Raw genomic sequence first — 22,235 nt, 5'->3', positions numbered from 1 at the left:
GCTCTTCTCTGCTTCATGAATAGACCCATATGTATCAAGCTGTTTGTTACATAAAATTATCCAGAAACTGCAGTTTCTGAATAATTTTATGTATTGTTCCTACAGTATGTGTACTAATGGCACAAAACAGGAGATTTCACAGAAGTCTCTGGCAAAGTGCTAATTAGCTCTGCAGATCGCAGTCCCCATTATTATCAAACTCTAAAGCTTTTCGAAGTTTGGCCCTGGTAGTTTACACCATCTTCATATGATGTAAACTGCTTTAAGCCTATGGAGGATCCTGATGCAGGAGGGAAATCTTTCTCTCTCGCAGCCTCTGTCCGGCTCCGGTAACTGATACTGTGAGCATACGCAGTGTCACTTTCACAGGAGAAGTGTTTAATAAACGTGAAAAACGTATACAATTTGCTGGGGATATAAAACTTACAGGGACAGTGGTTACTGCAAATGCGGTCCCCACAAGTTCCCCTAGTAAATAAAAATATCTCCTGCAATATGGAAAGATAGTAATTGTGGCAGTTAGTACATAGACCTCTAAATGTTTGACAAATGACAGGAGATTTCATATTCACTCAATCTTTACAGTATATTAAAGGATTATCAGGAAGCAAAAAGTACAGATACCATTTTCCAGCATATTGTTTTCAGTTGCTTTTTTTTTTATTTCTTAAAATACCCAATGAGTTATGTATTAATTTATATTATAAAATGGAAAAAAAAAAAACACCTTGTAGTAAGAAAATATTCCAATATGTGATACAGAAAGTTTTTCTTTTATTGAGTGCAAAAGTAAACAGTGCAAATGAAATGCATCAGCCAGGACTATAATAACACGAGATTTATAGCCGACCTCGCTGAATGTTATAAAAACGCACATGAAATGTTTCATAAGCAAACTAGTCAAATGAAAACATAGGCAAATTTGCTCTCAAATATTTTCCTGGTAAATATTTATGACAATATTAAAAAGTTACAGAGTACTATAATTTATTTCCCAGTTCCACAGTTATACAGTTTATTATCTTTGTCTATAAACACTAGATCAGGCCTCTGGTTGCAAGACACCAGATATATATGTTACCACATTTAATCTAACTTCTAACTTTTATAAATAATATTTCATCTGCAGTATACCAAAGGCAACTGTGTTCATATTAATTGCTAAAAAATACATGTTTTTACTGATAAGTAGGGATAGCATAAAGTAGTATTTTTTTTTTTTAAAGGTCTATTCAAAAAAACTAAGTATATAAAATTGTGCTTTTGACCAGCCAGTGGGTTGTACAGAATCAGTCAAGGATAGATCACATCAGATTACAAAAATATAACTTTCATTTTTTCATTATGTCTCAATGTTAATTTGTACATCCAGGGAGTGACATATCAGATTCATGAATAGAAAAACTGGTAAAGATATTTCTTGGTAACTGATAAAGAAGAGGTGCTTGAAGGCTACACCGTATTAACGGTCATACAATTTAAAGTATAACTGTATAACTACACTTTTCCCATTCATAAACTACTATTTTTATTTTTTTAAGAAAAGGTTTTGGGATTTTTTTAATTTTTTTTTTTAACCCATGTGCTTCCAGAGTGGGTTACGGTTTATGGAGTCTTGGAATGAAAAAAGTCCCTCTCCCCCTTAACAACTTCTATGTAGGTGTGCTAAGCTGTTCCAGGACTAAGTGCATGCCACCTTCAGCATCATAAAGCATAAAACCCCAGAGCAGTGCTGATGACATGAAGAGGACAGCACTCATGCCAGAGGCTGGTCCATGCTACAAAAAAACAACTTATACCTGGAGAATTGTGGGGGATGTAGTTCTTCATTAGGCACTGGACTACAGAGACTGGTGAGGTCACAAATGTCATGGTCATGAACTTGGAAAAGTGCCCTGAACTACATAAGAGTTGAAAAATGAAAATAGAAGTGTGCAAGGTAGATTGATATATGTCCATGTGCTTTTATTGCATATATGGTTTATTTTTCCTGTTGTGGAGTGGGTGAAAAAAAATAAATCAGAAATTACTTTAACACATATTTAAGGCATCATATTTTGAGCGTAAGCTCAACCTACACCCCTGTTCTCCTGCATACATCCAACCAGTGCATCTATACCTACACAAGTATATGGGAGCAGTCACAGACAGTGAAGTGTAAACAGCCATCAGTAGTTGTGTACAGTGCCTTCCAATTGATTGATGAAGAGGTTTTCCTGGTTATTGGTGAGATTTCCTGGAAGATCTCAGATACAGGTTGCATCAAGGGATATTCACAGTGGACACATTCATTCCAGTGGCTACGCTGTCATTCAGACTGCCGGGACATTCACAGCATGATCTTAAAGGAGCTAAAAAAATAAATGTAAAAGTAAAATTTCTCAGTCTAGATGCTGCAAAGTCATCAAACAGATCTAAATGGGAAAAATAGGAAAGCCCTGTGGTACTTGTAAAGCTTTGCACCCTGGCATTATCCCATGGTGGAACACTAGAAGATTGAGACAACTCCCATCTGCCCTTAGGCGATTTTAATCAGCACAGGTCCTGCATTGCCGTCTATGGATTAGGAGGGACTTTTATGGTAAATCCTTGATATAATGTAATGGTATTAGCAGTGTTATAACGGGGATGTAGTCAAAAACTTGACAATGTTGACATTCATAATGTCGACAGCTATGATACCAACATTGTTAATGTCAGTAGACAACATATGAACATTCTGAGAATGTTGACAGGTGAAATGTCACCATTAGGGTTAGGCTGCATGCGGGAGGGTTAGGTTTGGGCTGCGGAAAGGGGCGAGGGGTTTATTTGGCACTAGAGCAGTGATTCCCAACCTCGGTCCTCAAGGCACACTAACAGTCCTGGTTTTGGTGATATCCAGGCTTGAGCACAGATGGTTAAATCAAAATAACTGAGGTATTAAGTCACCTGTGCTCCAGTATGGCTATCCTCAAAACCTGGACTGTTAGTGTGCCTTGAGGACCGTGGTTGGAAACCCCTGCACTAGAGGGAGGGTGAGGGGTAGGGATATGGGAGAAATACTCACCCGAACACTGGAGTCGCTGCAGCAATCAGGAGCATGTAAGTCACCACTGGGCCACCACCAGGACAACATGTCTACATTCTAACTTGTTCACATTTCATCACTGTTTACATTATGAATGTTGAAGTGGTAAACGTAAACATTATGACCATGTCGATATGATGAATTTCTACATATCATACCCAACCCTTAAGCTGGCTACACACTGTACAGATGTATCTGCAGATCATATAAACGCTGCAATCCTCAGAGCGATTATCTGATCACTGTGGTCCCCATAGACAGCTTCTGGGATCGGTCGCATCTTATGAGCAGCTTAATGTGCGGCCTCCCTATCTGACCGTCTGCAGGAGCTCTTGAGGCTGTTGATCGGCTAATGCTCCAGCATCGCTGCTGCATACACACTATACAATTATTAGGCCAATCATAAATTGATCAACCTGATCATTTTATATTGTGTGCTTAGGTTTAGGGACCCATCTGATGGGCTTGACGGTCACACAACTTGGCAAAACACGCTGCTATTTTAAGACCCTCATTTATACTCCATGTTAATTGTAGAGTTTATCATGACAGTTTTGACTATTAGTGAGTGCCCTTAGTGCTGAGAGTGTCCACCTTCATTTTATTATCTCAGCATCGTAGCACCTCTTACTAGAGTATGTTTAAAATTAGGGTGTGCAGTCCATGCCCCCTTTTTCTCTGTATTTGTGTACATCATTTACACTTGAAGGTCTTTGTGAAACACGCACCTGACAAAGTCAGGAGATCTGGAGATGACGTGCTGGAATTCAGAGTGGTTTATTGTGCCGTCCTTATCGATGTCAGACTCTTCCAGAATCTATCACAGGATAAAACAAATATCAGACATCTCTAGGTTTCATTCTTGACAAACTACTATAAAAGCAATGTAAAATGTGACCGCACTCCAATAAAGGTTTGTTATAATAACCATGAGATGTGACATGTACCAATATGCTCAGAGCTGATCATGAACTATCCAAGATTAGGTCCAACTGTAGCAGAAAGCAATCATTTGCAGAGGCTCATGTCAGATGGGCAATAGCTAGGCTTCATCATTAAATATTACAATTAAGCATTATTAAACAAAAACACAAGACAGTGTTCAAAGTGTGTATGACTACATTCATCACTATTTGTCAGTGTGGGACTGATTAAATGCCTAATTATTTACTGCCAATAAGATGTTGTCCTGAGCAGTGTTTTAAGTGCAATACTAAATGACTAGCATCAGACAATTTATGTAATAAAGGCTGCATCAAGATTTCCCATGGATTGGAATTGCCCAAAATGAGAGCTCTAGCACCAATTTCACACTGAGCTTTGTGCAGTACACAATCACAGTCTGGAACAGGTTAGTTAGTGGTTGCTATTACTTGAAGGGAGACTATACTCACAGCTCACACTAGCATGAAGCGTCTCTTAGTGAGAGTGTACATCCGCCTCTTATGTGTAATATATGGAGCGCAGTGTTCCTCAGGGAAGGATGTAGATCTGCAACCCAACCTCTAGAGTCACATATCAACACTTTTAGGGCCAGATTAAGTTTTGTATACAAGCGAAATACAAATGTACATGCAAAAATACATGTTATCTGGTGCACTTTTACCAGTGGAATTTGTACTATAGTGAACAGATGCGGATGGAGCATAGATAGGGCTTATTCAGGTGACATCTGTATAAAGTAGAGATGAGCGGGTCTGGACCCAGCTGAACTTAGGGCCTGATTCAGACCTGCTCGCGAGCGCCGAGCGTTCACAAGTGGGTCGATGTTGCCCAAGTGCGCATGCGCACGACGGAGGCGGCTCCGTCGTGCGCATGCGCGAGACCCGAATAACGACGGCCAAGCCGTCGTTATGGGTCTCACACCAAAGGGGGTGTGCTGTCGATGGTGGTTGATAGCACGCCCCCTTTGGTGGGCGTGCCTGCCCAGACGGAGGCGTTCCCATGGGAACGCCTACCGTCTGGGGCCGGCCCCACTGACATCACTAGTGTCAAAATAGATAGAGCCAAAAGCACTCCAGGGCTTGCGGCAGCAAGACCCTAACGCAGGGTCTCGTCGCAAGCCCGATGGTCACGATTGTCTTGACCATCGCAACCATCTTCCTGGCCGCTCGCTATAGCTGTGGGTGCTCAAGACCATCGCGACCATCATTTTGGCCGCTCCAAAAAGGAGTAGGGACGGCCCTGATTCAGAGCGAGCGCTCTGTCAGAGCGTCCGGCTCTGAATCAGGGCCCCAGTGTATCCGAGCCGAGATCAGAGTCTGGCTCGGGTTTTTCCGCCTGACTCTGATCCGAAAACGAGGCAAAAGGAGTTATCCTCCCGCTGTCGTATTCTCGCGGATTTTGGATTGTATAAAGGTCCCGTGATCGGCGACATTTTCACTCCGGCTGTGGAGAGTGTACAGAACAGACATGCTGCTTTGTCTGTGCACGTGCTGCTGTGTCACTGTGTTGTCCAGTCAGGGGCTGGGGCTGCAGGCTGGTGCTGTGTTGTCTTGTCCATCAAGGGGCCAGGGCTGTAGTTCATAAAGGGGTGCTGTCTTGTCCAGCGTGGGGGGGGGCGGGGGGGGGGGGGGGGTTCTGTCAATCCAGGGGTGCTCTTCCCCAGTGTAAAAAACTGAAAAAAAAAAATAAAAGTTAAATAAAATTAGCATTCCACAAAAAAAACACTTTTTTGTTTTCAGGGGGTTTTTTTGTGTGTGTGCTAGCTACGCTATTATTGTTCGGTGACACTGCCGGCAAGACCACAGTTTATCATCCACGTATTGTGACTCTATAAGTCATAGCACAGTGTGTTATTCTTATTCATAAAAAAAAAATCTTCTGACACCAAGTGGTAGCGAAGTGTCTTATTCATAAAAAATCTTTTGACACTAAGGGGTAGCGCAGTGTGTTATGCTCTTCTTAGTCATAAAAAAATCTTGTGACACAGTAGGTCATTGATACCGCAGTGTAATATTTAAAATTGGTACAAATTGACACGTGTCATGACAATACTAGTCCGTCTACATCATCTACTAAAGCCGATGCCCAAGGGCATACAGGGCTTAAGTCAGTATCTAAAATCAAAGAACCGATTTTTTACAGTGGTAAAAAAAAAAAAAAACATTAAAAAGGGAAAGTTAGTTGTAGAAAGACAAAATTGGCAATATGCCGTTCACCACACAAAGTGGCAAGAAAAGGCTAAGGCCTTTATTTATGACTGGTGGTTCTGCCTATTATGATGTAAGCACAAGTGAACAGGCTGACATAGAAATCGAGGATGCTTCTGTGGAAGTGCACCAGGATGAGCAGTATATTTGTGTAGCTGTTGATGATGAGGATGTTTGTGTAAATCAGGCACCAGTGGAAGAAACAGCTGTTGCCCATGATAAGGAAAAGCCCATGGTCATGCCTGGGCACAAGACAAAAAAATACACACTTCTTATGTGTGGTATTATTTCTCCTCAAATCCAGACAATTGTCAAGCCATTTGTACCCTTTGTAAAGCCAGAGTAAGTAGAGGTAGGAACCTTAACCAGCTAGGAATCTCATCCCTTTTACATAATCTGCAGCGCATCCATCCAAAAAGTTTTTCAAAATTCAGAAGCTTTGGCCAACAAAGTACCAAACAAGCAGTCCAGCGTCAGCTAGCCCCCTTCTCTCTGCTAGATCCAAGCACCTGCCATCTTCACCACCAACACCTTCATCAACAATATTAATCATGAAGTGATTGGTTTGTTTGGGCCCCCACAAAACAAGCTACCAATTGGCAGCTGAAATTGCTGGCAATGATCTCTACATGCACAAACTGGCTTTACAGAGGCAAGATGTTGTCACCATCATCCGATTCCTCACCCACATCAGTGTGTACATCATCTTCAAACAATATTAATTCATCCCCGCTGGAATCCACCATTACAGGTGCCTTTGTATTTTTTGGATGCAATTGCCATATAAGATCAAACATTTAACAAACTTGTCTGAATGACCAGTTTCATCTGTTTTCTGGCATTTAGGAGCAAATTGCTGATCCTCATTTACCCCCATACGTTACCAGATCTTCATTCCAACCAATCAACTAGTTGGATGGTTGGACAGAAAATCTTTACGTGTGTACCCAAGTTTAAGGGACTCCAAAGTGCCTTTTTTTCCTGCCAGTAATCAAACGCACTGTCTGACATGCCTATTTGGATGCTATCATTAAAGAAAGTAAAATATTTTTCAACCATTCTGTGAATGGCGACTGTATCAGATGGAGTCATGGTAGAGGTCTCATTAATTGTAGGCAATTCTTTTAGACCCGAACAGATGTCAAAACTTGGTTATGTCGATCTGCATCACCAGTGGGTCTTTTGGGAAAGTTTAGTTTTATCTCGGCAGATGCACTTGCTGGAGAAACTGAAGGAGAAGCCATCGCTGCATCACATGCCACGTGAGCTGACAATTTGCTTACCAACAGCTCTTTGCATCTCTTCACATCGGTGTCTGTTGGGAAGAAAGACACAATGTATGACTTAAACCTAGGATCCAGCATGGTCGCCAAAATGTATTGATCCGATTGTAAGATCCTGACAACCCTTGGATTCTGGTGAAGCGAATAAATAACTTGATCTAAAAGTCCGACATACTTAGCGGAATCTCTCCGTTTCAGCTCTTCCTTCAGTTTCTCAAGCTGCTTTTCCAATAGTCTAATTAGGGGAATTACCTGACTCAAGCTGGCAGTGTTTGAACTCACTTCACAGGAGACTACTTCGAAGGGTTTCAGCACTTTGCACAACACGGAAAGTATTTTCCACCGAGTTGAGTAAGGTACATTCCCCCTCCTCTTCCCATGTCATCGTATGCTATGTAGCTTTGGATGGCTTTTTGTTGTTTCTCTATCCGCTGAAGAATATAAAGGGTGGAGTTCCACCTTGTAATGATCTCTTGCTTCAGCTGGTGGCCGAGCAAATTCAACATTTCCTGCAGGTGCTGCAATCTTTTACATTCGCCCGCTGAATGGCGAAAATGTCCAGAAATTTTTGGGGCCATAGAGAGCATCTCCTGCACGGCCCTGTCATTTTAAAAAACAAATTACACCACAAAGTTGATTGCTTGAGCAAAACATGGGATGTGTTGGAATTCACCCAGCTGTAATGCTCTCACAATATTAGTGGCATTGTCAGAAATCACAAATCCTGAGGAGAATCCACGCAGGGTAAGCCATTTTGCAGTGACTTCCCTGAGTTTTTTTAAAACATTGTCAGCGGTATGCCTCTTAGTGAACCCGGTGATACGCCTGCCTTTGAATGAGATGCTGTTTCTTAGATGCTGTGCTGCTGTTGGTGATGCCGCTGAAGGCAATACACCCACCCAGTGGGCTGTTAGTCATGTAATTTTCAGTTTGCTCTGTTCAGCTTGTCCACATATCTGTGGTTAAGTGAACAGTGGGTACAATGGCATTTTGGAGGCCACTAATTAAGTTATTTTAAACATCCCTGTACAGGTTGGGAATTGCTTTCTAGTGAAGTGGAAATTAGATGGGATTTGGTAGCGGGGACACAGGACCTCAATTAGCTGTCTAAAACCCACTGCATTATTGGTGGATATTGGACGTACATCTAATACCAGCATAGATGTCATGGCGTCAGTGATCCGCTGTGCAACTGGGTGACTACTGTCATACTTGCTCCCCCTTGCATTGTTTAACAGTCAATTGTTTTTAAAGTACTACTAGTAGTCCTCCTGGTCGCCTTCTGGGCTGAAAATCCACTCCCAGCAGCAGCAGGCACAACGCTCAAGGATTCTTCTGGGGGAAAGGACTGATGTGAATGATTTAAATATTTTTTGTAAATGCCTCCCCCTCCTCCCTCATAAATTTGCTTCGGAATAAAAAAATGTAATTAAATTTACAACTAATCAAATCTTCCTTTCCCTGCCTTCAACTACATACTCAAACTTCAGGCCTCTTGAATAATAAAAACATTTGTTTCCTGATGTGTCATGTTGGAAGTTGAACTGCTACAGCTGCTGCAATCTTTGACATGCGGTTGCTGAATGCCAAAAATGTCCAGAAATGTTTATGGCCACAGACAGCATCTCCTACATGCCCCTTTAATTTTAAAAAATATTCTGAACAAAGTTGATTTTGTGGGCAAAACAGGGGACATATTGTTCACCCATGCTCTCCCCTTCTCCCTCATAAATTTACTTCAGAATCAAAAAATGTAAATTTACTACCAATCAACCCTTCCTGTCCCTGTCTTCAACTACATACATACTCCATCTTCCTCAGGCCTCTTGATTAATGAAAACATATGTTTCCTTATGTGCCATGTTGGAAGTTGAACTGCCACGTGTTTGTGCCACTTAGCTTAGTCAGCCAGCTAGCTAGGTGCAAATTCTGGGCCTAAACCGGATGAAAACAATATTGTGAGCTGTGAAGTGGTTAAAATTTACTGGAAACGAGTGTAAATTAATGTTATTGAGGTTAATACTCTAGGAAAAAAAATAATAAAAAAAAAAAAAATTATGTAATTTTAGCAGTTTTTGATCAATTAAAAAAAAAAAAATTACAGATCCAAGACCAAAACACGCAAGGGCGGTTTTGGCAAAACCAAAACCAGATCCAAAACACGAAGGAGATACAGATCCAAAACCAAAACACAGGGGTCAGCACACATCCCTAGTATAAAAAGTACAGCAATCATCAACTTAATAACTACTGCAGCATCTGAAACGCTTAAAAAATAAAGGCACTAGAATTTGCAAGTATAAAGTAGCAGGTCCTGTGCCAGGGAGGGGCAAACCAAAGAGGTGCAGCCACATACCATTCTTAGCCCCTAAAGCTGTACTGGGGCTCACAATTCTTCTTGGCGACCATGTTTTCCCTCTTTAGAAGTTTGATTTTGTTTTATTACTATGTTTTTTGTTACTTTCAGGAGCCAATGTTGTTCCCTTACACTAATACTGCATCTGGAGATTTGGCCAAGATCAATTAGGTGGGTATCAAAATGCTTGATTCCTATCTTTCATAAATTAGGCTGACTTTTTGTTTTCTGTACATTCACAGCGCAAACAAAATAAAAATAAAATAAACTTGCATTATTACACACTCCAGTTAGACTTATGTCTATATTTAACTCTGGTCCCATTTACAACACCCACACTAACACTAGTAAAAGTGCATTAAAATAGATTCATTCCAATAGACAGGATTTGGTCAGTACAATATGGGGATACTGCACACCATACATACAGGAGAGGCAGCAACGTAACTGGGAGCAGACTGGAACAAACCACATTCCTCCCAATTAATAACATAATATATACTTTCACTGGCTGTTCATCTCGATGCCAAGAAAAATATGTCCGTCACTAATATGTATCACATTAAACTGATGCCGTTGAAGATAAGCTTTAAAATTAAGTGTGAAAGACATAGTGGAAGAAATATTTGCACAACACCGATGAGTGACGTCACAGTGACAGCCCCATAATAACCCTGAACTCACGTTTGCAATAAGCTGCTTCATCTCATTGTTACTTAGCTTAGTGTCTTCATCTACGCCTGTCAGATGATTCACCAGTGTCTCCAAGTCGGTTTCGTTCAGGGCACCGTCCCCATCAAAATCTGTAAAAGGAGGGTTAACTAGTGACTATATCGCTCAAAGTGCAAAATCTTACCTAAGCTACTAGTCAACAGTTTTAGTATACCCCCATTGTTCCAGTTTTTAATGATATATACGTAGTTTAACATCCCAGTGTACTCTGAAATTAAAGTATTGAACAAATAAACAATTAGAGGAAAATAGAAATCATAGAATCATTTTATGTAACAAAATGTAATTTCAAATTTGACTCATCAAAGCAGACATATTGCAGATAGAAGCGCCGAACACCCTTGTGGCTTCTATCCACAATGGAAATCAAATATTGTTCTGGAAGTCCTCACAAATATATTGCACTTGTAGGTTGCTTGGCTCGCTCTTCAGGCCCTCCACCATTCACTTAAACCTGCCAAGTGCCCCCCCCCCAGCTGAAATAATTGCCCACCCCTTACCTAACCACATATATGGGTTATACACCCTGCATTGCCTCTCTCAGCCTTGGTCTTCACAAATAGGTGTTTTTAGATCAACCCAAACATATACAAGTGCAGCATGGATCCCTCTGTTTTTCCATTACTAGCCTATCAACATCTGTACATGCACACATGGTGCTGCTTTACACAAATACGCCATTCGAGTAGTATTAAGACAGCTGTGTACGACCCGACGCTTAGTAAATGTGGTGGTTTGTATACAATGGGGGGGGAAACAGGACAGTGGTTTTTTTTGGTCTAGAGTGTGCGGCAGAATGCAGTTAAATTGGAGGGATGCAAAACAGATGGAAAATTGCTGCAATCCCCCCCCCACCGGGTTTCAAATCCGCCACTTAGCACATTTTACACCCATGAGTTTCTTAAGACTAATTTCACAGGGATTCAGTCTGATAAATATTATATGGAGACAAAGGACAAGGAGAGAAAGAGAGGGCTATTCGCTGGGGCACTCTTCATGACAAATGTCCACTTTCAAATATATTAGTTGATGGATAATTGGAAATTATATCAATTACACCCTACATGACCAAATGTTACACAACCTTATATGCACTACCAATAGAAGAGGGTTAACATCTTAGTGATAAATAATCCAACCTATTACCTCCTGTTAAAAATTAACTTTTAATCAGAGTTGTATTAAAAATTGAAAATAAATAACCCTTCAAACAAAATTAGAGTTATTAGATAAGGGCGAAAATAGAATGTATCAAAAAGTAAGATAAAATCTCTACATGCGTTCATACATACATGTAGATAGGTAAATACCCTGGTCGTAAATAAGTAACCATTGCGATAAGATTTCTTATCCTCTGGATATATGTGAATCGTTATAATGGTACTGAGTTGCCACTCTGCTGAGTTACCAATCGTCCTAATCCACCTCCAGTATTAATGACCTACAGCACCTGGTATTCCCAAGTGGTCTCCCATCCAGGTACTAACCAGGCCCATAACTGTATAGCTTCCAAGATCAGACGAGATTGGGCATATGCAGTATGGTATGATTGTAGATAATTCCCAGATGTGTGAGGTGAACAAGCCCTTGGACTGGGCGAAACGCGCGTCCTTCTCCCTTGGATATCCGACTTATGCAGTGATCGGACTCCAAGTAACCTTACCCTGGGATCGTATGTATGCCTGTAACTGACTTTGTGTCACTACAGACATCTTTTGCTATGGATTATATGTGAGCCTGTAAATGACCTCCGTGTCAATACAGATATTTTTCAGGAGCAACATGTAGAACTTGTATATTGTGATTATACGGCCTTTTTGCTGATCTAGTGGGGAATTTACTCCCCTATTTCAGTGTGACACGCACCTATCTATAGAGCTGTCTCAGTCTATTGTTCATTTTATAAGTGTTCTAGCAAATGCTGTATAACCTATGAGCTAATTATTCGGATGATTATATATATCTATGTGCTCATTACTTATCCACTATACTAGCACATACTCTGTCTATTCACAGTGGAGGATCAGTGTTATACTGACAACCTATTTATTTTGTGTCTCCTGCTGTTTTAGTTTATTGTTTATTTTATAAGTGTTCTAGTAAATGCGGAATAACATATGAGCCAAGTATTCGGATGATTGTATATATCCATATACTCATTACTTATCCATTTGATTAGCACATACTCTGTCTATTCACAGTGGAGGATCAGTATTATACTGATAACCTATTTCTTCTGTGTACCCTATGAGGTCTGAGATACATTACGATACACATTACTTTATGCTGGCTGCTGTGTTAACCATTTATGATTAGGCTTTTGGAAAATGCTACCACCAATTGCCTACTCACAGGATTGAATGGAATCACCCGCTACGCTAATTATTGTATGATTTAGTAGTTGGAATGTACTATTTACAAACTGCCTATTAATAGGATTTAATCCAATCATCTATCACACAGACCATACTAAGTGTATCAATGTTATTTTGAGCAATATACAAACATCATTTTACATGAACAGCATACCTAGAATAGCTTATTGGAACATATTGTTTGACTGATTAAGGACATTAGTAATCAGTCAGACAATTACACTTTTCTGTTTTACTTTATATGTTTAACCATGTGATCTACTGTATAATTGCAATTAAAGTACGCTTATGCAATACTTTTATTGATACTGTGTATTATTTAACAAAGTGGACTTCTCTGGTGAGTCAGTCCTACATACACTCTTACGCTGTGTGTACCTGGGCATTTACACTCCCCAGTTGGGAATTATCTACAATCATACCATACTGAATATGCCCAATCTCGTCTGATTTTGGAAGCTATACAGTTATGGGCCAGGTTAGTACCTGGATGGGAGACCACTTGGGAATACCAGGTGCTGTAGGTCATTAATACTGGAGGTGGATTAGGACGATTGGTAACTCAGCAGAGTGGCAACTCAGTACCATTATAACGATTCACATATATCCAGAGGATAAGAAATCTTATCGCAATGGTTACTTATTTACGACCAGGGTATTTACCTATCTACATGTATGTATGAACGCATGTAGAGATTTTATCTTACTTTTTGATACATTCTATTTTCGCCCTTATCTAATAACTCTAATTTTGTTTGAAGGGTTATTTATTTTCAATTTTTAATACAACTCTGATTAAAAGTTAATTTTTAACAGGAGGTAATAGGTTGGATTATTTATCACTAAGATGTTCAAATACCAACCCTCTTCTATTGGTAGTGCATATAAGGTTGTGTAACATTTGGTCATGTAGGGTGTAATTGATATCATTTCCAATTATCCATCAACTAATATATTTGAAAGTGGACATTTGTCATGAAGAGTGCCCCAGCGAATAGCCCTCTCTTTCTCTCCTTGTCCTTTGTGCCTATCTAAATATTGGGCTGTGGGAGCACCACCAACAACAACTATTGATACAGTTGTATCTAGATTATATAACGGTTGGTTTCTATTAATAATTATCATTATCTTTACTAATTTTTGAGTTCTGTGCGGAATTTTCTCTTTCTTTTGTACAAATATTATATGGAGTTCTGATTATTACCAAAGAATAAAACAAAATGACTAAGAACTTTAAAAATCATTTACATGAAGGAGGCGCTTTGCTGAGCACCTCAGGAGGAAACTGTGCTCTCTCATCGACTTCCTTCATTTCAAATTCATTCCTTCAGCCTATAGCTCAGAGCGCTCAATTGCTGAACAGTCTTATTCGATGGCCTTCTTCTCCAAAGTCCTCTAACCCTCGCCAGCTGACCTGTTTGCTACCTTCAACTCTCTCTCTACTCTCTCCCTTCTATGAGCTGGTTGGGGTCATATTGATCATTCTATAGGTGTTCAATGATTTAACTAAATTCATGTACTTCTGTATGAACTTACCAAAGATCCGGAAGGCATAGTGAGATTTAATTTCAAGGGTAGCAGATTCGCTAAAAGCACTTAGCATGTCAAGGAAATCTTCAAAGGACATGCTATCATCGTCTTGCTCTGATGTAGAGAAGACTTGGCAGATGCGATGCTTAAAGGGGTTTGCCTGTGAGGAAGAGAGTGCACAACTTAAAATTGGTTTTCTGGCAACTCAATGGCATGTTATTATTATCCAATAATGTACTGTTAGAAAGGCACTAGAGACTGTCGATTGGATGAGAATATTGGGCAAACGAGGAATGCTCTTGATAATATTTAAGGTTGTTATTGTACACAATTGTGGACATGGATTAGTTATTGTATCGCTCTTATTTACATTTGAAGCATTGTAACTAATGTATGTGATTTGAAGTGATGCTTCAATAAAAAAAAATGTTTAAAAAAAAAGGGGACTATAGTCATTAGAATATAGAACGTGTTTAAACATTGACACAGAATGCTAGTGTATGCGGCACTTCTGTAGATCATTCCATGATTAGATTAATAAATAATATCAGTCTCAAAAGTGGAAGGTTCTCACTTTAAGAATCTAACAGACAACCACCTCTTTATTTTCCAGTGAAATCTGGTCTTCCCATTAAAACACTGGAGGAAATTACGTTTTTTCTGCACACATGGCCTGAGTAAGGCTAGCGGCCAGCCTAAGCTAATATACTTTAGCACTTAGATTATGCTTCTGAACATCACTTACATGTATGTGTAAATATAACATACAGGCCCCTCCCCGCACTCCCACGATTCGTGGCAGTTTGCCCTGATGGGGGTGGGGCCTAATGACATAGGAACCCGGCCCGCCCCCCAAAGTGGCATCTCCCGGGGAGCAGATTACAAAAGTCGGTAAGTATGCTCTGAATCAGGCTCAGAGTTAGAGTTGAAGAGTTTCTTTTTATACACTCACATGCCAGAAAAACTGAGAGATCCATCAAGTAACATGTAGGTCCTCCTTTCAATTGTATTACAGCAGCAACACAACAAGGCATAGACTCAACAAGCTCTCTGAAGTAGTGTGTATATAGTGCACACTGTGACTCCTGAGGAATGGTCCAATATTCCCTAATATTCACCGGTGGTGGTAGCCTTCCATTGATGACATATTGAACTGCATCACACACATGTTCTATTGTGTTCAAATCAAACGAGGGGTCTAACTCATAATGCCAAACTCAGAGGAATGCTCCTCCAGCCATAATCTGGGGGCTATACACCGGAAGGATGGTCACGTGCCAGCTGAAAACACCCAACACCAGAACAGAGACATTACCCTGGACTGTCCCTTGCTGGCATGCGGTATCCATTGCCTCATGGGGTTTTCCCCACAAACATAATTGTCGATCTGACCGAAACAGTTGGAACCTCGACTCATTGGACCAAGCTACACATTACCAGTCATCTTGCGCCTAGTGGCAGTATTCACGAGCCCAGACATGGCGCTGAGTCTTGCGCTGTGGGACAACAATGGGACCCCGGCTCCTATACACTATAGAAGAAATGGAACGTTGTACTGTGCAAACGCTGTTACTTGTGGCCCCAGCATAAATTTTGCCATTATCCGCAGCAATGCTGCACGCCGGTTGGATGTTACAATGCGTGCCAGACAATGCTGCCCACGATTGTCAAGAGATTTTCGTTGACCACAGCGGTTTTCCATGCTGGATGTCTTTGCTGATTTTGTACAGTCACAGTATACCCTTGAAATTGCTGAACATGAATATTTCATGTTGACTTTAGAGATGGAGTGACCCAGCTACCGTCAAGCCTCATTCAAAGCCACTTCAATCGTGATATGCTGCCATATTCACTGCAAATTATACGACGTATTGCAGAGATACCCGCCTAGATATAGTACTTTAGACATGAAAGACAATTTAATGCGTGGGTGTGGTGGCATGTACTGGTAATGGAAGCTGCAGTCTCACTTCTGGCACATGAAGTGTATTGTAGAAGGATATCTATCAGACTTTCATTCAACCGCCTCTGGACTTTGCCAATATACGGTTCTGGTTTTATCATCAATGTAGAGATTGGGGAGTGATAAAACTAGTTTTTAAACCAATATATAGATTCATTATAAATTGTCCATGTTTATCATTTTCCAATCTGTAATATATTTTATGGTGTTTGATAGTATAGCACACAGGTTCTCAAACTCGGTCCTCAGGACCCCAAACAGTGCATGTTTTCCATTGCTCCTCACAGAATCACAAGTGAAATAATGATCTCCACCTGTGGATCTTTAAAAATGTGTCAGTGAGTAATGACCACACCTGTGCACCTGCTGGGTGACCTGGAAAATGTGAACTGTGTGGGGTCCTGAGGACAGAGTTTGAGAACCACTGGTCTAGTACATTCTTTAATGTGGGATAAACTAAGCCTTTAAAATGTAGATAATAGCCAAGATGTGGATGGCAAAGTCATCAAAGGAAAAGTAATGGTTAATGATACTGTTCAGCATGAACAGTTCATGTATACTAGCCGCAAGGCATTACATTGTTGGGGTGCCCTCATGCTATTCCGGATACACCTTTTGCGGCAATGGTGAGGTTACAGGCTGTGGAGGAGGGTGCCCTGGGGGCAATCAGTGCTGCTTTTCTTTTCCTTATGGATATTTCTGGTTCATAATGGTTCTAAAACACTATACCTTGCTAATCCTTTTTTTCCCCATTTGTTTATTTTTTGTTCTAGATTCTTGTCTTTGTCGCGTTTCACTACAAAATAAAAACATGCCCATTTTTTTTTATTTTTGACCCTCTAACTAAAAGCTTTACTTTTTCCTTTCGGGAGGGGGTCATTGCACCAGAACATGGGAATGTACACTGGACTTTGCTGGAGCAAGCTGGACTACGTCTTACTCCACGGCATTTTCACTAAGACGCTGTCCCTCTCTTCTGGTGCAGGCTCGCAAGGTTTTGCCATCGGCCTCAAAACTACTGGGCGTTCCTGGGATCTGTCCAGTTTCTCCCTTGATGGGTAATAACAGTTTACCAGAATTAAAATTGCTGGGTGGCATTTTGGCTAGCTCGTGAGGTTGCTCTATCAGCCAAACATATCTACATACCATTCTCAAACCCCATTGTGCGCCGATACTAATGTCCCAAATCAAGGTCATGTGACAGGACTGGAGAAGAGAGAGGGAGGATCCCCATTTTACTGTGCCGAGACCCAAGGCCCTAAAGTCCAGAGCACACAGCCTGATTCGTAGAGGTGTCCACTTTGCTTTAGTTTTTGTTGCTAGTTCTATTATATGATGTGCCAATTACGTAATTTGGGAGTGCTCATGTACTCCTGATGGGTTATTTCTGCCCTAAGTAATGGCTTTTCCTGGCTCCCCTATTCCCTAAATACAAGTAGCAAATAGTCAGGAAATTCTGTTTAGAACAAAGTGATTTTTTTTTCTAAAACAAAAACACAATTACCTTTAATTCCTGCAAAGTCAGAAACTTTTCCTTTGGGACCCTGATAGATTCAATGCTGCCTCTGTGTTCTTTCTGCATAAGATCACCAAACCTTTTATAGGCGCTGCAGAATGACACGGAAACAATAGATTTAATTTCCAGGAAATATAGAGAATAATTCTCAGCAGGATACATACATCTTGTCGACAAGCAGTAAGTGGAATACGGAATTGGGTACCGTTAGCACATTTTACGCACGCTGGCAGTTTACAATTGTACTTCTAACACGCACTAAATGCTGCAAGTAGCATTTTACACTTGTCCACCTAACGGCACCGGCATTCAGAGATCCATATACTGCCTGACAATATTGTGATTGTCAACAAGCAGACTACTTCCCATTCTGACCATTTGCTGTTAAAGATCAAGCTGATGGACCAGAGAATCTCCATTTTCCAGTTCTTTAACAGCAAAATGAAAAAAAAAAAAAAAACTACCAACAAAGCGAATATAAAAGTTTTATTATTTATTAATATTTAATTTAGGCTTTCAAAAAGCATATGCTACAAAACACTTTACTACTGGTAATGTAGGCAATTGACCAGCATGGATTTAAATATAGGCATAACTCAAGTGCTATAAAATATTAAAGACATAAAAGATTTTAAGGTCTCTTGAATAATTCTCAGGTCTAGTTGTAAATGCTGTGATCGCCCCCTAGTGTCCAGATGGCAGACTAGTCCGGATCTTAATCAAATCATTTTTATGGCAGAGCATTATAAATGCAGAGACTTGGCACCATGTTGTTTAACAATTGGCAACAGCTCTTGGAAAACAAGGAAATTGAAAAAGTAATACATTACAGGTGTGCAAACAAAACATATGACCACACCTAGCACTCTCCAAGCAACGCCACCCATTGAACACTACAATTTGAAATAATCGTGAGCAAATCAAGGCTCATAGCCACTAACTTGGTGTTTTTACAAAAATCACAAGTTACTTTTGATTTTGTTATTAATAGGTTTTAGTTATTACGTCACACTGCAGTTTATAATGTTTAAAATAATTAAAACTCTGTTAGTTTATATGGGCATGTAATGTATCAGTAACTTCTAATATATTGTAGTGCACATGAGGGTGGAGATACAACATACAGTAGATTCTACCATTTGTGTTACACCAGAGGTTCCCAAAGTCCGCCATTACAGTCCACGTTTTAGGGATATCCAAGCTTGAGTCCAGATGGTTAAATCAAATGGACTGAGGTACATATTAAGTCACCTGTGCTCAAGCATGGATATCCCTAAAACGTGGACTGTAATGGCAGACTTTGGGAACCCCTGTGTTACACAAACAATACAGACCCTCCAAACATGACCCATTCCATTAGGTACAAAATGCTCTGCTCCTGGACTTCTCTTAATTTATGATTGCAGACACCTGTGCTGAAACACCTGTCTCATAAATTACCTAGTTCTACACAGGTGACGGCAATCATACATTAGGTGGGAAGTCCAGGAGCAGAGTGTTTTGTACCTAATGGAATGGGTCATGTTGGTGGGTAGGACAATATGGTAATGAAAAAAGAACTGTAAACATCTAATGTTTAGCAGATGTAAAAGATAAGCAGCTACAGTAACAAGTAGTATGGTACTTGGCCCTTTCAATTCAATTTAACAGTTAAAAGTCTCTAGAAATATGAACTTTGTGTATCCAGAAAATGTCAACTTTGGTTTATGGAGAGGTTACATGCATGAAAGTTTTGACAAAGGGAATTAATGCAATGTTCCTTTTCTCTTGCCTGAGAATTAATGTAAGAGCAAAACAGAGATAACATGTCAAGTATATAATACGTACAGAAGGATCTCCTGTTTTGTGAGGTAAGTCAGTTCCTAAATAAAAACAGAAATTAAATCAGTTACTTAGATATTACCATAGATGTTAAAATTAATAAGAGTCTAAAATAAACCAAGAAATCAATAGTTACATTAATAAATCCTTTGTAGCACAGATAAAGCTACAATAAAACAATCTGAGTATTCATGAAAGGACCCGTTCAAATATGTACAAAACACTCGCTGGACTTCTCACCTAACTTCTGATTGCAGTCACTTGTGTTGAACTAGGTAATCGATGAGACAGGTGTTTCACCGCAGGTGTCTGCAATCATAAATTAAGAGGGAAGTCCAGGAGCAGAGCATTCTGTACCTAATTAAATGGGTCATGTTGGAGGGGCTGCATACATACTTTGACCACAACCTCCTGACCACTATGAGAAGTTTCCTTCCATAAACTTAACATTGGTCAAGCTTGAAGTAGTGGGCCCAATTCATTACAGATCGCTATTGCGATCGCAACTGCGATTACACACGCAGTCTCACTGCGAAAATATGCTAATGACTGCAATCGCAATGCCATCGCAGCCAAGCAGAAGGATGCCCACTTTACTTTACACACATCCATAATACTTTGCAAGTCTGCAAAACCATCGGTAACAGAGTACAATTGGAGCTTCATGCACACTTGCACAAGGTCTGACCTTACTCAGGAATTGCTTAACCTCATCGCACGCAGTGAAAAGTCAAGCTGCGTATGGCATCACAATGGCTAATTTATGCACGCACATGTAACTTCGTTCAAACGCACTGGCACGCCCACGTTTCGCAGGCCACCCCCCCCCTGTCACCACCCCCAAAAGCTCACTTCCTGTTAATCACTCTGCGATGGGTCTGGTATATTTTATGCTTAAGCAATGTCCTACGTAAAACTACAGATTAAACCAGACCATCCAAAACACATAAACGAGTAATGTTTTAATTTATGTATCACTTTGCAGCCAATTGCAGTGTAAGCCGCTGTATGTCTTTCAGACATGACAGTTTGCCACACTCTATGGGGGCAATTCAATCCTATTTTCCGGCAGCCTTATGGCCAGCACTTTAGTCGGAGAATGACGGTTACTGCAACTAAACACCAAGCTTAAGGCACAGTAACCGGCATTCTCAGACTTAACTGGTTGTAGTTGGACTTAACAGCGCAAAGGATCTGCGTATCATTTAGTAACGTGGCCATTTACCATCAGGGTCCCGCCAAGGTACCTCTATTTTCGATCACATAAGCAGTCTCCACAGCTTTTTATGGCCAGTTTACCAAACTAAAGCTGGATACACACCTATACAATAGTCTGACAGATCATAAGATTCACAATCCTATGGTGATATATAGTAAGAGTGTGTATGCACCCACGATCATGTTTTATCTAAAAAAAAAACAGTCACATCTGTTTTTTATGGAAGTCCTAACATTTGTACATGGTACAATGTCAGACAAAACTGGTGTACACGGACCAGCAATCATTCTGTACAATACTTCTGCTGCTGCTCCTACAGTCATGACCATTTCAGCAGATGGTATCAAGAGACGAGGATCACAGATCGAATCATAGATTATAATTGTGTGCACACATGAATCTGTATGCTTATCTGGCGGTTCAATAGTAAGTGTAATTGTAAGAAGAATCACATCTCATGTATGATTGTAAAAGTATGTACCTAGCTTTAGAAACGCTTAACTGGTACCCGGTTGGTAAAATCTATAGCTGGCGTTAGCCGTCACCAATAGGTCAGATTTTTGTTGCTAGAGATTAATCTTTGAATCCCTCCCCAGGATCCTTTATGTGCACCACCGCATTAGGCTGGCCTGGTCCGACCCAGGCAGTAAATTGATAGCTCAAGACATCACTTTTTACTCTTCACCAGATGGTTTCTTATTGGGGCCACGGTTCAAAATCTTGGCAAACTAGGGGGAGATGTATCAAAGCTTAGAGAGAGATCAAGTGGAGAGAGCTAAAAGTGTGTGTGTGTGTGTGTGTGTGTGTGTGTGTGTGTGTGTGTGTGTGTGTTTGAATATGACCCACTTAGTATTACATAGCTGCAGTATTATTATTACGGTCAGCACTGCTGGTATCACCCGTGTCCGGGTAGAAAGTACCTGATACTCCTTCAGGAGTTGTTTGGACAGCTGGCTGGAGGATCCCCCCATCTTAGAGACGTCTCAGACTCGGACACCAACTTCTCTCCGGACCTACTCCTGCAACTTTCTCTTCTGTTCTGTCCCTGCGCCGCAGCAACAGGCCCGGAGCTTCCGCAAACTACGTAACCCCCTCACCCCCGGACACAGCTGATTTGCATACCGGCCGCCTCACACCTCTACTGTACGCAACAGCGATAACACACAGCCGAGCTCAGCCTGGCAGGTCCGTCCCCTCCCCGCCCCTCTCTGATGTGGT

At 40.7% G+C, this 22,235-nt stretch overlaps 1 protein-coding gene and 2 pseudogenes across 1 annotated transcript; 1 reads left to right on the top strand and 2 right to left on the bottom strand.

Annotated features, from left to right (window-relative positions):
- Nucleotides 1-752: 752 nt before the first annotated feature.
- On the bottom strand, nucleotides 753-22,217 carry CIB1 (calcium and integrin binding 1). Its single transcript, XM_088472933.1, has 7 exons — nucleotides 21,938-22,217; nucleotides 19,805-19,839; nucleotides 17,966-18,068; nucleotides 14,505-14,658; nucleotides 10,546-10,664; nucleotides 3,799-3,887; nucleotides 753-2,351 (listed from the first exon to the last, which is right to left on the bottom strand). Exons 1-7 carry the CDS (start codon nucleotides 21,986-21,988, stop codon nucleotides 2,330-2,332), a joined length of 573 nt encoding a protein of 190 aa, XP_088329059.1. The 5' UTR covers nucleotides 21,989-22,217; the 3' UTR covers nucleotides 753-2,329.
- LOC148523688 (5S ribosomal RNA) lies at nucleotides 12,032-12,150 on the bottom strand (annotated as a pseudogene).
- On the top strand, nucleotides 13,377-13,495 carry LOC148523687 (5S ribosomal RNA; annotated as a pseudogene).
- Nucleotides 22,218-22,235: the final 18 nt, after the last annotated feature.

Source organism: Taudactylus pleione, unplaced genomic scaffold (assembly GCF_031769625.1).
Source record: "Taudactylus pleione unplaced genomic scaffold, aTauple2 ptg000129l, whole genome shotgun sequence".
Taxonomy (NCBI): domain Eukaryota; kingdom Metazoa; phylum Chordata; class Amphibia; order Anura; family Myobatrachidae; genus Taudactylus; species Taudactylus pleione.
This window is presented reverse-complemented; position numbering and strand designations above follow the sequence as displayed.